This window comes from Limulus polyphemus, unplaced genomic scaffold (assembly GCF_000517525.1).
Source record: "Limulus polyphemus unplaced genomic scaffold, Limulus_polyphemus-2.1.2 Scaffold233, whole genome shotgun sequence".
Classification (NCBI taxonomy): domain Eukaryota; kingdom Metazoa; phylum Arthropoda; class Merostomata; order Xiphosura; family Limulidae; genus Limulus; species Limulus polyphemus.
In genome coordinates this window covers 171,044-187,060 of record NW_013665843.1, presented here as the reverse complement: position 1 = coordinate 187,060, position 16,017 = coordinate 171,044, and the positions used below count along the sequence as shown (strand labels likewise).

At 35.5% G+C, this 16,017-nt stretch overlaps 1 protein-coding gene across 1 annotated transcript in view; it reads right to left on the bottom strand.

Moving 5' to 3' along the window:
* Positions 1-16,017, bottom strand: part of LOC106478617 (golgin subfamily A member 4-like) — a 239,261-nt gene that overhangs the window by 133,719 nt on the left and 89,525 nt on the right. The window contains exons 7-8 of the mRNA XM_022382242.1: positions 14,905-15,045; positions 12,315-12,534 (exon numbers count right to left, since the gene is read on the bottom strand). Coding sequence (XP_022237950.1) covers positions 12,315-12,534; positions 14,905-15,045 — 361 coding nt within the window. The remainder of the gene's footprint in view (positions 1-12,314; positions 12,535-14,904; positions 15,046-16,017) is intronic.

The following is a 16,017-nucleotide window of genomic DNA, read 5'->3' as shown; positions in this document are numbered from 1 at the left end:
TTAATAAAATTTTGAATGTAAGACACCAAAAACCTTGTTTCATGCACAGTAAAAGATACTCATGGCAATAGGATTAAGTGGTCTAATTTTTATTCTTACAGTACTAAATGCTTTATAATTGTATTTGCAAACAGTTTTGTAAGGGAAAAATTAACATTTTACATATCAACTTTAGGTAACTGCCAACCCAACAGTTTTTGATCATGCTAAAGGTTGAGCAGTCATGAGAGTGACCTGTTGAAATAACAAACTGAAAATTAAAGTTTACTCAGTCCCCACTTTCCCAACTGAAAAAAAAAACCTTTGTACTTTATGCTCATGCTATGCTAAGATTGTGATAGGCTTTCAGAATCAATGGCAAAAAGCACTTTGAGCAATATATTGCAGTGTTGAGACTACATAATGTTCAATTGAAAAAATTGAAAAAAGGGGAGACTAGTTGTTGCTGTACCTGCTATCACAACACTTTGCTACATCTGGCTATCCTTTTATTGGATTATCATGGAATTCAGATCCTGATTTATTCACACAGAAATGCAGGATGGCAAATCAGTGTTTGATACTCATTTTGAAAAATCAGTGGAAGTTCTGAATGTTATAATTTTCCAATACTGAAAATGTATTTCTGAAAGGTACTTACCTCCTCTCACGGCAAGAGGAAAACACATCCTTTCCACTGAAGTGTATCTGTGCCTCTTTGACAAGCATACAATGAATGTCAAAGATATCATTAGCTCTTTCCATAGACTTCTTGAGTTGCCCCACCAAACTTTCCACTCTTTTCAACATCTACTGTAACTGTTCCCTGTCTTGCTGTGTCAGCTTATGATATATTGGAAGACCACCATGTGATTTGACTCTAACAACTGCCTGTGTCGGCATGACACAGTTATCTTCCTTTAACCATGTTTCCGATATGCTACATTACCTCCTCTCACATAAATAGCTATTCTTGTTCAGTGCGGCCATCTATATGCAAAATATGTTTGCATGCTACTAACCTTGAGCTCCCACGTACCTCAAGATCAATGTGGTTCAACTGCATCTCGCATGCAAATCATTATGCAACAACCCTCCACCAATACGAGTGCGACACGCGTGACTCCCTCTATTCAATTCTACCAAACTAACACTTCTCATTTGGCAGACTTTTTTTGGTGCTCTCTTCTCGCATTTTTTGTGCAATTTCACATGAAGTGGAGATATTTTCTATTTTTTTCTACTTCACTTTACCTGTTTTAAGTGATACATTACCTATATTGTTCTTTTTTTTTTTCACCAAAGCTTATGTTTCCACTTTGAAAATGTTATCATTTACTTCCAGCACAATTACTTAGGATTCAGTGGCGGTACTCAACTGAGGAATTGTCAACTTGAATACTTTTGGAGATTGAGCATAATACAAGTTGATCTTCATCAGGCCTTGGGTATGGTGGCCCACACATTTGGGTCTGCTGACTTTGGACAGATAAGCTGTTAAATTATTATAGCTTTTTGAATATTTTGATATTAATATTATTATTTGTAGTTATATGATTTCAATAACTTATGTTTGGTTAGAGTTGTACCTGCTTCTTGTAAGTTTTAATTCATGTTTAGTGATATTCTTTTGTACTACAATGTTAGTTTAGGCTTACCTGTCATTCACCTTACTGGTGAATCATAAATTAGGTTAAATATATTGTTTTTTAAGAAATACCATCTACTAAATTTTTTATTGTCAACATACACTTACTTAATTTTACAATATAACGAATTTTTAATTTTCATAATTAATTATATTTTATACTTCTTAGAATTGATTTTGTTTTTGAGGGCCCATGGGTCTCCCCAGCTTTCTCCCACTATTCCTCGCCTTCCTCCTGAAACTGCTGATATCTAATTTGACAATTTTCCTTCACCTGATTATGAATTGGCCTTCCATGGCCTCTACTGCAGAGTCTACTAGGCCTACCTCAGCCCTTTTTATATACGTTTCACAGTTGTTGTTTTTTTCCCTCCTTTTCCAGACATTTTATTTTTAGTTCATGCTGGGCCTTTTTACCTCTCTTTTAAGATATGGTGCTAGCATGTCTCACCCTCCATGGGCTTTGGTTTATTTTGCCTTAACTTACCATCAAGCAGATTGTTTTTTGTTTTCTTGCTTCTCTGCACTTTGAATATCTGTTGCCTGTATGGGGTGCATACATCATGGGTAAAGCAGAAGAAGATAGCTGCCTATCCCTGCCATTTTTTTTAGACTGAATAAATCAGGAGTGGTCTGCTTTTCAAAATAAGGTTTTTGTGGTCTCCCATTGTACTGTCTCCAGTGTTGACATTTTTCCAGACTCTCCACCACATTTTCTCCCCCATTTTTCTTCCAGAGGAGTATGGGAGTGTTTAGCACTTTCCAATTCTAAGTCGCTGCGGTGGTGGACCATGGAGGTATCCTCCTGAATATGATAATGATATACGATACAAATAATGATAAAACCATTCAGTTCAGAGTAGGGTGGTGGTGTAGATGACAAGATGTTCTCCAATTTTATGCTCCATATTTGTACAGCTTTGGAGTGAGGGGTCAAATTGCAATTCACTCTTTTGATTGGGATTCTTCATCCACCCCCACATGGATGTCAGTTCCCAGTGGCTGGGTTTTGGATTCAGAGCTGAACTAATAAACATAAGTCCTCACACATGTATTATAGGTGTCTATTTTTTCTCACTCATGTATACTCTTGTTCCCTCCACTTGTGTTGTGGATCATAGTGGTGGAACTTGCAGATTAATACAGTTCTTCTTCTAACACTATCCCTTGATTTTTTTTTACTGAGTATTTTATTGCACAGGGGCTGGTTCCTGTCAATTGATTTTGAGTGAGATAGTTTATATTACAGAGACATCTTTACTTTACCAATCATCCTGATGTCTGATTCCCGGATCGATCAAACAATTTATCACACTGCTATCATGTATCCTGTTCATAAATCAGTGGATATGAGATTCTCTCTGGTCTTCTGAACTTGAGGTGAAGATGGTATGATCCTCTTTCCTACCCCCACTAGATGGCTGGGTTTTGGATTGTAATTGACTTACCAATGGTGTGATCTTCATCCTATCCCCATGTGGATGTCGGTTCCTGGAGGCTGGGTTTTGGCTGCAGTTGATTTGCCTTGTACAGTCTGTCATGCTCTAGCTACTCTACACCTACAAGCACATCCTTTTACTCTCACCCACATTGATGTACTCTATGGGATTGATATTCCGATATTGTGTGGTTCAGATCACTATCCAACCATTGTTCTCTCCTTTTTGGGTGTGCTCCTCCCAATTTCCACCCATATCTGTGACACCTGTATCCACACTGGGCGAAGAGTATACCTGGTACAGAAGTGGTGCAGTCTCCCACGTATGATCTTATCCTGTGTGGATCTACTCTTTTAGAGTATTCGACAGATGTTTTCAAAGGATGCTTCTTTCTTTCCCTCTACCTATTCAATGTGGGATTCTAGCTATTTATATGAGAAGAGGTAATGTACCATATGAGAAGTTATAATTTTCCTATACTAAAAATGTATTTCTTATAGGTACTTACCTCCTCTCACACTTCCCACTGAAAACCGATGCTTCCATTTTTTGCCAAAACTCGAGGTGATCATTTGGAAGAATCCAATAGAGGGAGTCACATATGTCAGGAGGGTGTGTTGCAATCCTATTAGTGGAAGGTTGTTGCATAATGATTTGCAAGCGAAACAGTTGAATCACATTAATCTTGGGGTACGTGAGAGCTCATGGCTTGTGGCATGCAGAAAAAAACTGACATATAGAGGGCAGCACTGAATGAGAAGAGCTATTTATGGGAGTGGAGGTAAAGTACTATATCGAAAACATGTCATACTGACACAGGCAGTTGTTAGAGTGAAATCACATGGTGGTCTCCCAACCTATCATGTAGCTAATACAGCAAAACAGGGAACAGTTACTAAAGGTGTTGAAAGAGCGGAAAGCTTGGGGGCAACTCAAGAAGTCTGTGGAGAGAGCTAATGATATCTTTGACATTCATCATATGTTTGTCAAAGAGGCACAGATACACTTCAGTGGAAAGGATGTGTTTTCCTCATGCCCTGACTTTTGTCTAAAAGTATTTGACTATTACGGAGTATGTGAAAATCTGGTCATTTATGCAAATCCTAGTCAGAGTGAGTGCAAGGAGAAAAGTATGATTGGATATTAGGTTTACTGAAAACAATATGGCAAACTGCTCTACATATCCAGCCTCATATAATGCACTACTCAATACCCAATTTGTAAGAATTACAGATTTAGCTCATCCCCACTCAAATAGTAAATTTGTCAAATTTTCTCTTGAATCAGACATTCAGTATTAATAAACTTCTCTGTCAGAATTGAGGTAGAGAATTATTTTTAAAAAAGAATTGTTCCTTTTCACTTGACTACCTAGACAGGTATTTACAAATTAGGACTTAATATTCTTATTTTTCAAGTATTTCAATAATTCATAATCTAATATCATATTTAAGAAAGGCTTAAATCATTAACAAAGAAAAGTAAAATTTTCCCTCATATGATTAACACTTTTGGGAATAAAGTGCACATTTTTACACTTAAAATTACTGGTGTCTTGCTTGGTAAAATTTGGTACTAGTTTAAACTATTTAAAGGCTTTTTAGCTGAGTCTACCAGAATAACTAGATATCCTGTTAAAATATAACAGTTATGATAATAATCAATGAATGGACTATCTTTACTATATAAAAAGGTTTACGGTATATGAATTGTTGATAAAAAATCATCAAAATGTTTATCATATATATTGTGAACCCGTGGTGTCTGTTACAAGCATTCATCTGTCTCCCATTCATGGCAGCCACTACCCACGCTGCATTTGAAAATTTCGAATAATGTTGACACAAAATTTTATTTCAAAAGTAGGATATTTACACTAAATTGTTAGGAATTACTCACACTATCATACACATTTTAAAATATAATATAACTTAAAGAATAAAAATGTAGATTTACCATCTGTTATTGTTGAGTGAAGCATGATTCAAATGCTCAACAATTTCTTTTAGCAGTGGGTAGTATAAGTAGCTCAGAACTTTGACTCTGAGTGAAACCAAGAGTGCAACACAATCTTTTTAAAGTCCATGATATAATTTAAATTGATAAATTAACTTAAACTTTTCCCATCACTGGGGATGGATACGTTTGCTTGTGTTTAAATAAAAACAATACAATGACATTGATATATAAAAAACAAATTTTTGGGTAAGCACATCGTATCTTTATAAATAATATTATTAATAATACAGAGGTAAAATCATAAAGGAATATTAGAAGTTTTTGTGAGTGCACACAGACAGAAAAATACATTTGCAATAAACTCTGAATCCCTTTAATGCATAATGATTAAATTTTTTAAGGAAAATGATGTGAATAGTTTTACAAAGATAGACTTGAATAACAGCTATAAGGTCTATAAAATAAGAATATATATGAAACTTATGAAAGAAAAGTCAAACATTCTTTATTAGTTCATATAGAGGGGTAAAAATGGTGGACGTATATTGATTATATACACATACACTCACATAAGGATAGACAAGTTGCAGTGTCAGACTTCAATAACAAAATCTATCAGATTAGAACTATTTTTCTCTTTTTAAGAGAGAAATTTTCAGAACCTGAATTTTCAAGCTACTTTAAACATACCTGTCACAGGTTCACAATACACTTTCATTATAAAACAGTAATTTAGTGCACATGTGGCAAGATATAAATATCTTCAAAAACACAAAAAATAGGCTTTAAATTGGAAATAAATGTTAACAAAAACAGAAAACTTCCACTATGGTACGAGCATAATGACAACATCCACTCAACATAGATATCAACATTTTCCTAAATTGAAAATGTATTTCCAATAATACTTACCTCCCCTGACACTACAGCTGTTTCTCAACCTCCAGGGTTTCCACTCTTTGCTCCAGTCTTTTATACACCACTCAATTGCCCTTGGCAAATTCTAATTTACAAAATTCTCAAACAACTTCAATGTGCCCTCTATCTAGGTACTGTATATAAACACCTCATTAAGATAACGTAATCACTTTTTCGAAACATAAAACAGCTTTTAGTGGAGAAGTACGGCAGAAGAGTGTCAGCGGAGGTAAATATTATTGGAAATAAATTTTCAGTTTAGGAAAATGTTAACTTCCAAAACATACTTACCTCCACTGACACTATAGATAGAATCCCACATTGAGAAGATGGAGAGGCTGATGCAAGCATGAACCATACAGAAAGCATCTGTACAAAGTGTACAGGAGTGTACAAAGATAAAGATGGAACAAGAGTGGTGGAATTGCACTACATCCAGAACAAGTGTGATCTTCATCTGAAGCTCAGTTCCTATATCAAAGGTGGAATAGAATACGAGTAATCATTAGTATAGGCCAGCCCCAACCAGATAGTGGTTGGAATTAAGGGGTCATGATACCTATATCCAACTTTGGTGTTTAGGGCTATTGGGCCACTATGTTATATATATATATATATATACATTTGATTGGATCCCAACCTGTAGCCATAGAGTGATGCATTTCGCACCACCGAATTCACGATGAGAAAGTAAGCAACACTGAGGTGGACAAACTTTCTCCTACTCCACCTGAAGAAGTCCAAAAGGCAACACCAAAGGAACAGAACTCATCCAGTCTGGAATTATGAATATTCATCCTCACTCCCCAACCAAATGGGCAAGGAATATTCTGCTTGCCCCTGGAATTATAGAGGATGTGAAACTTATGTTCAACCAAGGACCTAGGATGGGACCACTTCATAATCGGAATTATGAGGAGATAGTGGACCTCCTTCCATGAACAATACAAAACCAACATTGATCAAAGAGAAGGGCCATGTACCCCCAACCTGAATAGCTTCATGTCAAATCTGAACTAGAATTATGAGTAGGCTCCCATGTAGGTTGGTGCCACTCCTACTCCACCTGAAGAAGTCCAAAAGGCAACAACAAAGAAACAGAACTCATCCAGTCTGGAATTATGAACATTCATTCTCACTCCCCAACCAAATGGGCAAGGAATATTATGCTTGCTCCTGGAATTATAGAGAGGATGTGAAACTTGTGTTCGACCAAGGACCTAGGATGGGACCACTTCATGACTGGAATTATGAGGAGATAGTGGACCTCCTTCCATGAACAATACCAAACCAACATTGATCAAAGAGAAAAGCCATGCCCCCCCCCAACCCGGATAGCTTCATGTCAAATCTGAACTGGAATTACGAGTAGGCTCCCGTTTAGGTTGGTGCCACTCCTACTGACATTTGGGAAAAACATCCTGGGACCCAAGCAGGAGGGCCCCACAACTTTGCCCTCTTCTCCAATAGTGGAAAAACACAATCAAACATTCTGAAGGAAAACCCTCTGTCTGCCACCCCAGCGACTGGAGTTAGTAAAGACTCCTGAGCTCCACTAATAAAGTCTGGGGGGTAATATGCATTGGGGAGCCCTGAGGAACAAGTTCCCTAGATTTTTAAAAGCAAACTGACCCCGATTTATTCAACCTGAAGATTGACAGGGACGGGCAGGATCCCCTTTAGCTTTACTCATGATAGTCCACGAGTGACAATCCATAATAATAAGGTAATACCATCAGGTTGGTTCCTAGATGGTCTTATGGAACACCCCATTTATGACAGAGCCTGTTGCAATATGTAGTAATTATAGTGAAAGTGGTTGCTAGTGCGGAATTGAAAATAGAAAAATCATACCTGCCTGAACAGAGTGGGATCCAGTGCAAAATAAAGGGACCCTGGATATAAAAGAGTATATGATTGAGGAAAATACTCACCTCTGATTAAAATCTAACAGATGTGGTCAAAATAGCTACAGAAGAGGAAACTGACAGATCATGTAAGTAATGAGATAGGAAAGTATTAGGAGTAGTCCACATATCAGCCTGCACAATGTCTTCCACAGGGCAATTTAACTAGACGGCTAATAACATAGAAACATGACAAATTTGGTGAGATATGACATGAAAAAGATTCTTCTCCTGTAACGATAACCCATTATAGACCATGTGAATCAACTTATGAAATCACCTTGTTAGAGTAATGGGAGATAAATCACGGGAAATAGAAGGATTCCAATGAATGAACAATCAATTCCTACTTTCTCAAAATAAGTTAGTATAAGCTACATAACACTTGTGGGCCCTAACAGGACATAACAAATGATCAGGTTCGGAGCAGTCATAAAGGTGAGAAATGGTTGACAAATGGATTGGTGAGGAGAATCTTTCCCCTTCCCTGGTTGCCAGAGCCTTAGGAAGAAAAGACCCATTGGGGTAAAGTAGAACAAATGTGGAATGATTAAGATTGCAAACAACTCTGACCAACGACTTCCACAAGCCAACAAAAACAAAAAATACAATTTAAGAGAAAGGTGAAACAAAGAACACGAAGCTAAGAGCTCAATGGGAGGACGAGACAATGCATGTAAAATAACTGTAAAATCCCAATTTGGTAACTAAAAAGGTCGTTTGGGTTGAAGAATGTGAAAGGATATGTGTAGACCTGATAGTACTGAGGATTCAAAAACCTTCCAATATTTCGAATACCAAAAAATAGTGGATAAGGATACCTTATATAAAGCCACTGTAGATGAAGCAAGACCCCTCTCAAATACCCAAGTCATAAAACAGGATATGGTAGATACTTTAGGATGAAGAGGGTCTACATTTCTTTTAATACACCACTTACAATAAGTATTCTGTTTCCATTGATAAATGGCTGTAGTTGGCCTATGGAGAGATTTAGCAAAATATAGAGAAACCTTAGAAGATAAACCCTTATGTCAAGCAGGGGACCAAATAACTTCCAAGCATGAAGACTGAGTTTCCGAACATCTGGTCAGAGAATGTCTGATCAAGGTTGTCTCAACAGAGACTGCGAATATGGAAGAGGCAGAGGTGGACATTCCTGCAGATAACAAAGAAGTGGAAAGCACATTTGAGCAAATATGGGGCAACCAAGAGAATTCAACAGGGAGTGGAACAAATCATAGTCAGAACCAGGGGCAATAGCCAAGTTGGGGGAAAGGCATAGAAATGTAAACCTGTCCAGTTCTGATTGAACGATTCTACTGCCAACACTTGAGGATGAGCTATCGGAGACCAAAACAACTGCAGTTGAGAATTCCAATGAGTTGAAAAGGCATCGATCATTGGAGACCCAAACTGAGAGCAAATCATGAGACAAGTAAACTGCAATTAAATTCATCACTCCTGGAACATGACATGCTAAAATACTGATACGATGGGAATGGGCCCAGTAGAGGGGATCCAAGGTACAAAAACAAAGATCTTGAGAATGTGTGCCTCCTTGACAAAAAATCGGAGATACCACCATGGAATTGTTGGAATGTATCATGACAATTTTTATTTTCAAGAGAGACAGAACTTGAACCATTGCCCGGTGTACTGCAAGGAGTTAGAGAACATTGATGTGGAGGGTAGACTTGTCAAGGGATGCCCATGTCTCCAAAAGAGAGAGAATCATCCTCGCAACAGGAGAAGGAGATATAAGTAAAAGCCTCACAGCTCTTTCCATGGCTTGAAGCCTGATAGGGGTTGGTTGGGCACAACTTAAGTGAGTATTAAAAAATACACCCAGATAGGTGAAATATTGCATTGGTGACAAAATAATTTTTCCAGTCTGATAAGGAAGCCTGCTTTTGCAGCTTCTGAAAGAAGAATCTGATTGATGAAATGGTGCCAGAAGGAGTCAGTTGTCCATATAATGATGTGTGCACAAGCCCAAGGAATGCATATCACACGAAAAAGCTTGAACAACTCTGCAGAAGACATATGGTGCTGATGTAAGACCAAAAGGTAGAGCCCTGAACTGCAGCACCTGATCCTTGTGCACAAGTCTAAGAAACTTCTGGGAAGATTTCACTCTGGGAATATGGAGATAAGTGTTGGTAACATCGAACTTGGTCATCCAGAGCCCTGATAAAAAATGCCATCAGGAGGATCTAAAAATTGGACGCAAATGTCCTGTCTTCATGGGTACAAAAAATAAACAGGAATAAAATCCCAGAAAAATGGGATTGACTCTCTATACTACACACCTCTGACTAACAACTCTCTTTTGGCCTGGGAACGAAGTTCAACTCGCCATGGATCTGTTGGAGGTGATGTAAACTGAATACGACCAACCCTGAAGCCAGAACATGGAGTACCCATGGATACCTTGTGAATGAACTCCAGATGTACGGAAAATGATGTAATCATGCTCCCACTGCTCCCCCACCCATGGGATAGTCACTGACGCCGTTGTCAACGGTCTGCCCAAGCCGAAGATCCTCTAGAATATGGACGGACTCTATTATGGGAACCAAAGGAGGGGCTCATAAAACAACCCAACACTCCCAAATTAGTGCCAGATGATAAAGAAAAATGTAAACTCCAGCAAACAACATGGGATGGACCAAAGGAGCTTCCAGTGACTCACTGTGAGCAGAAGACAGTAAACAAACACTTTCTAACAAAGTGTCTCAACCCAATAAATCCCAACAATAAACCATCCAGGAAATAAGAGAATGAACTGAAGAAAATAATTTGACTGAGGAAAAAAAATCACCAACTGATCCTCAAGTTGCTGAGGGAAATGTTGATAGGCTTCCGACAAAAGTTGGATTGAAGGTAAATACCTCAGGATAGTTGTGAGAGTAAGACAAATCCAAGCAAACTGTTATCTGTGGTGGTGATAAGCCAAAGCATGCTATTCTGAAAAATGTGGGTGACAAGGCATAGCTATCCCATCATGTAACTGAATGGCAAGTCTCCCAGCACAAACAGCAATATCAGGAGAAGGAGGAAAACCAAGTAGTCATTTTTGTCCTTTCTGCCAATAAGAAAGGAATAGTGTCAAAGGCAATAGGAGAGACCCCAAAAACCTCACAAACAAACTGAAGAAAAGGGGCTAAAGATGGTTGATCAAGATAATCCTCTGTTGAGACCAACCTAGTAAAAGAAGGAGCCAGAAAAAGCGAGTCTAAATTCTCCCCAGCTGGTCCTGGGTCCTTTGCAAAGCCACCTCAGAACCTCCCAGAGAGACACCCTAGGTCCACATATATGTCTCCATCTCGTAACAGATAATATCACGAACAACTTCGACTGTGAGTGACCCCTTCCCTGGCCATTGACAAACACTCCATAGAAGAGGTGGAAGAGAAGAAGTCTGGTTGGCCTCCATACTAGAAACATTAACTTGGGAATTCATACCTGTGGGTACGTTTTTTATTTGGTTTTTGTTCATTAAAGTAATTTATAAATATAAACAAAGATATAACCGTAGTAATGCCAACCATGTTCAAAATCGAGATGTAATTGTGAATAATCACAACACTCCTGTGTATAAAAACCCATGCCGAATGCTTTATCGAGAAAAAGTGATTATGTTATTTGAATGAGGTGCTTATATACAGTACCTAGATAGAGGGCGCATTGAAGTTGGCAGAGAATTTTGTAAATCAAGTGCGGTTTAATGACTGGAGCAAGCATTTTCACTGCTTAGCTGGGCAAAGAGTGGAAACCCTGGAGCTTGAGAAATAGCTATAGTGTCAGCAGAGGTAAGTATGTTTTGAAATATCAACTTCAAATTTATGTCAGAAAACTGACATCTGCCTAAATGCTCATGCTCAGAATTATAAAAATACAGCATTAGCGAAGGGTTAAGCAAGGTAATTAACAGTCTCACAGATGAAAAACAACACATTCTTGTGAAGCTATTAAAGATATAGTATATGAGATAGTGCATCATATACATAGTTAAGAAATCCTACATAAAATATGTTCAAAACCAACATTCTACAATTCCATAAAATATTCTACTTTATCTTCTTAAGGAGATTTACATTATTTCTCCCAGTTTGTACAGAAAAGCATCTTTCCCAACAATTTTTATGTTTATCATGCAATTAAAACTTTTTTTAGATACCAATAAATAGTACACTTTTCTTGCTTCTACATATTCTGTTTTAGGTCATCAGTGTTCTGGTGATATATTATCAGTTCTGCTTTCTGAAAGATTATATAATTTCCAGTTATTCTATTTACCATAAAACTACTCACATTTCTTAGCTTTGATGCTCATTATGTAGAAGTTAAAATAAACTTACTTTCCATGAGATACTGTAGTGTTAATTTTCCCACTATATATTCTTTAATGAATAATCCATTCAAAATTGTGCAACAAAATATAATATTTTTTGGTATTACCTTCATTTTCCAATGACTTTTTCTGTTGAATCAGTATATTTCTTTCTATCTTTGAATCTCTTAACTGCTGGTCTCTCTGCTCAAGTTCTTCATGCATGTTTCGTTTTGTCTCTGCCATAGCCATAGATGATTCTTCCTGCTGTTTTTTTAGTTTTTCTACCATTTCAGACATTTCTTGCAATTCCTCTCTGAGTCCTGCTTGGATCTCTGCTTCTTTTTCCTATTCACAAAGAACTTTAATAAGTTAAATAAATGGTTTATTTCTACAAATGTTCTATTGAATTTCATAATTTTTAATGTCTTGAGATTTCACACCTCCCTTAATGCTTTATTATTATTATTATTATCATGAGACATTATGTCTACAAAACGTGCAAGTACAATGGATTTTACACATGTGTTGTCACAGTCAAATAACAGAGAAAGTTGTATTTAATGGATGCCTGGAATTACACACATGCTAAATATCATAAATATAATTAGTTAACTTTTTACAACACTAGTTACTAGCAGAAACCTGCTTAATTATTATTATTTCTTATCTACAGCTAAATCAGCAAAATTTCTAAGAAAGTTATAAATGTCTTAACAGTAGGTGTATATTACCTGTAGGATGTAGTAAGTAAAGAGTCCTACTGAACTGAACAGTACAAAAGTATATGACAAATAACAGGACTATAGATACAACATGATATGATCTGGAATTACAGGACATGGGTAAAACTGATATGCAGGGAACAAATTATGCAGTCAACATTCCAGTCAACACTTCCGCAAAGGGTATGTGTACTTTATACAACCTTTTAGTAACCATGAAAGTATACACACTATAACTCTGAAAGTACTTAATATAGCTTAACAAAATTTGGCAAGCTTTTAGTAAACATTAAAAATCTTTTGAATACAAAAAATCACAATTTTTGATTAAGTACTTTTACTAAAAATTTGTCCATACATATAGAGTCAAAGTGTTAACTACTCCAAATGTAAAGTGATTTCCATGCTAATATTAAAAATACTTCTCTTGATCTGAAAATTGTCAAATTTCATTTGCATAATTTCTAAAACCTCCTAAATAGACTTTAAACAATTTTTTTAGTAAGACTTTAATTTTTTTTCTGTTATTTTATGTACCCTAACTTTATACAAGTTTGGTCAATTTGACTGACCTTCTAACCACCATAAAAAATATGAAATAATTCTAAATTACACTTTTTTCTTTCTAGAATAACTTCAACTTGTAGCATGAAACAAGATTTTGTCATGATATAAAAGACTGTTTCATTCAGATAGTATTCATTAATTTAATTTTGTTAGTGAATGTTTTATTATTGTTATAAATAAGAGTTAAAAGCAAATGCTTGTTGGAAGTTTTGTTAATAATTCTTTGATGTTGAGAATATCAAACGTAATGTGTAATATATTGACGTCGATAATATAGTAGGTGGACAGACTATTAGATAATAAAGATATAAATGGCATGAGATGAGTAGGAAACAGCAGATAGACAGAAGCAGGCAGATAATAGCAAAATAGAATAAAGTTGGTGTGAAGTTAACTACTGTAGAAGTGATAGTACTAACATTTAATATGTTAGAGTGAAACTAGCAGTACAAAAGAAGACAAAAAAATTATTTCATTCCATCAAAGCATGGTTCTAAAGTAATTGAATCAGCCTGAGTGCACTTTGACAAAAGGAACATAGGATCTTCAAAAGAAAGAAGACCAAACGATTATGGTAACTCGTGCCACAATTCTAAGTGAATCACAGAGAATACTAATGTCATAGAAATAGAGAAGATAGTTTGGCTTGTCAACTGAAATTCTAGAGTAATTGAATAGGCCTAAGTGGATATTTGACAAGAAGGAGAGAACTACATATATAGTATTTATGATATGTCCATAATATCTAGTGTTGAAGAATGTAATGTACATACATTACCTTGTTCTGAATATATATATTATTTTGAAAACAAGTAAAGTGGTTGCTGTTTATTCATTGTTGAATTTATCGCTAACAAGTCACAGACATCTAATATAGAATCCTAAACCCAACAACAACATAGTATATATTTATACTCTCAAGAAATATAACTAAAATCCTTTCTATTTGACAATTGGTAAAAAGGAAAGTTATATATATATACATATTTTATTTTAAATTCTGACACATTTTTTATCCTAAATAGCTTATATCTCATATCATTACATATTTGTTTCTACTTAAATTTCATTTTTTTATCGCCCTTTGAACCATGTCTAGCTAATAATCCCACTACCCAAGTTGTAAATCATTTGGCAAACATGTAGCTCATGTTACCCTATCGAATTATTTAAGGCACAGGCTACTCTCAAGTGTGCCTCATGAAATATTTATTTTATTATTAGTTTTTCTTTATTTTACCTAATTTAACCTAATATAATGTAATGTTTCAAGTAAGATTCCATCAAGGTTTGATAACAGGTTTTCAGTGTTACTAAAAAAAACAGTTGATCAAGTTCCCCTATAAAGTGATCATAAAATTTGTGTCATCCAAAAGTGAATAAAATCCATACCTCCACAAAGCATGAATATTAAAAGGACACATACCTGAACATGTTGCAGTTCGTTCGTTTTTTCTTCAACCTGATTAAATAGCACATCTGTTTCTTTTTGCAGTTGTATGATCCTTTCCTTGTTGCTTTTGATGGTATCTTTACACTTCATCAACAATACCTCCAATCTTTTATTCTTTACCAATAAAAGATCATATAAAAAAGCATACATATATATATATATATATATATATATACACACACACACACACATATATATATATATATATTTTAGGCTACTAATACCAGAAGTATCTTTTGAAAAAATTAACTACTTTTTGTTTATATTGCTACCATACAAATTCTTAAAATTTGCATAAGTATAAATTCTATTTTTTACATTGCAATACCTTAATATGTAATTTCCAAAATTATTTTCTAATTATAAAGTTCCCTCTGGTGGTTTAGCCATAAGCTTCAGGACTTATAATGTTAAAGAGTGGGGTTAGGTACCTGTGGTGGGCACAGTGCAGATAGCCTAATATGTAGCTTTGCTCTTTAAAACAATGAAACAACAAAATAACAGTTATGAAATCCTAAATATTGTAATGGAGAAAGTAATCATATCACTTTTCTTCTTAACCCTAAAAGCACACAAGCGGATGTGATTATCATTCACTCAGCTAAGGAAAGACATTTATGTAACAAAAATACGGTGACTCTGTATGTTCCTCACAGAATCTTGTACGTATTTTGTATATAAAGAATGATATTGCTTTAATTACATCTTTATGATAAAAATGTTATTCATCTATAGTAGTTATCTGCACTCAAACTGCTAAAATTGTTTGAGTGCAAAGTGATTTTCATTTCAAGTTTAAAATGCTATTCTTCATCTTATAGTTTGCATAATCTCTAGAACCTCCTAAAAGAATACCATAAGTTTTTAAGGTAAAAGTTTATATTTCATTTTTCAGTTTCTCTACCATATCACTATCTCTAGCTATTATCATCAATGTACAAAGAATGAATTGATTAAAATTAGAATATATGAAAAAAAGTACATACCTTTTAATTTTTGTAGAATATATACACCTGGAAAAAAGTTAAGCACCCCCGTGTTTTTCAAGTGATTCAGATTCGATGTTCTTGTGACTGATTATAAATT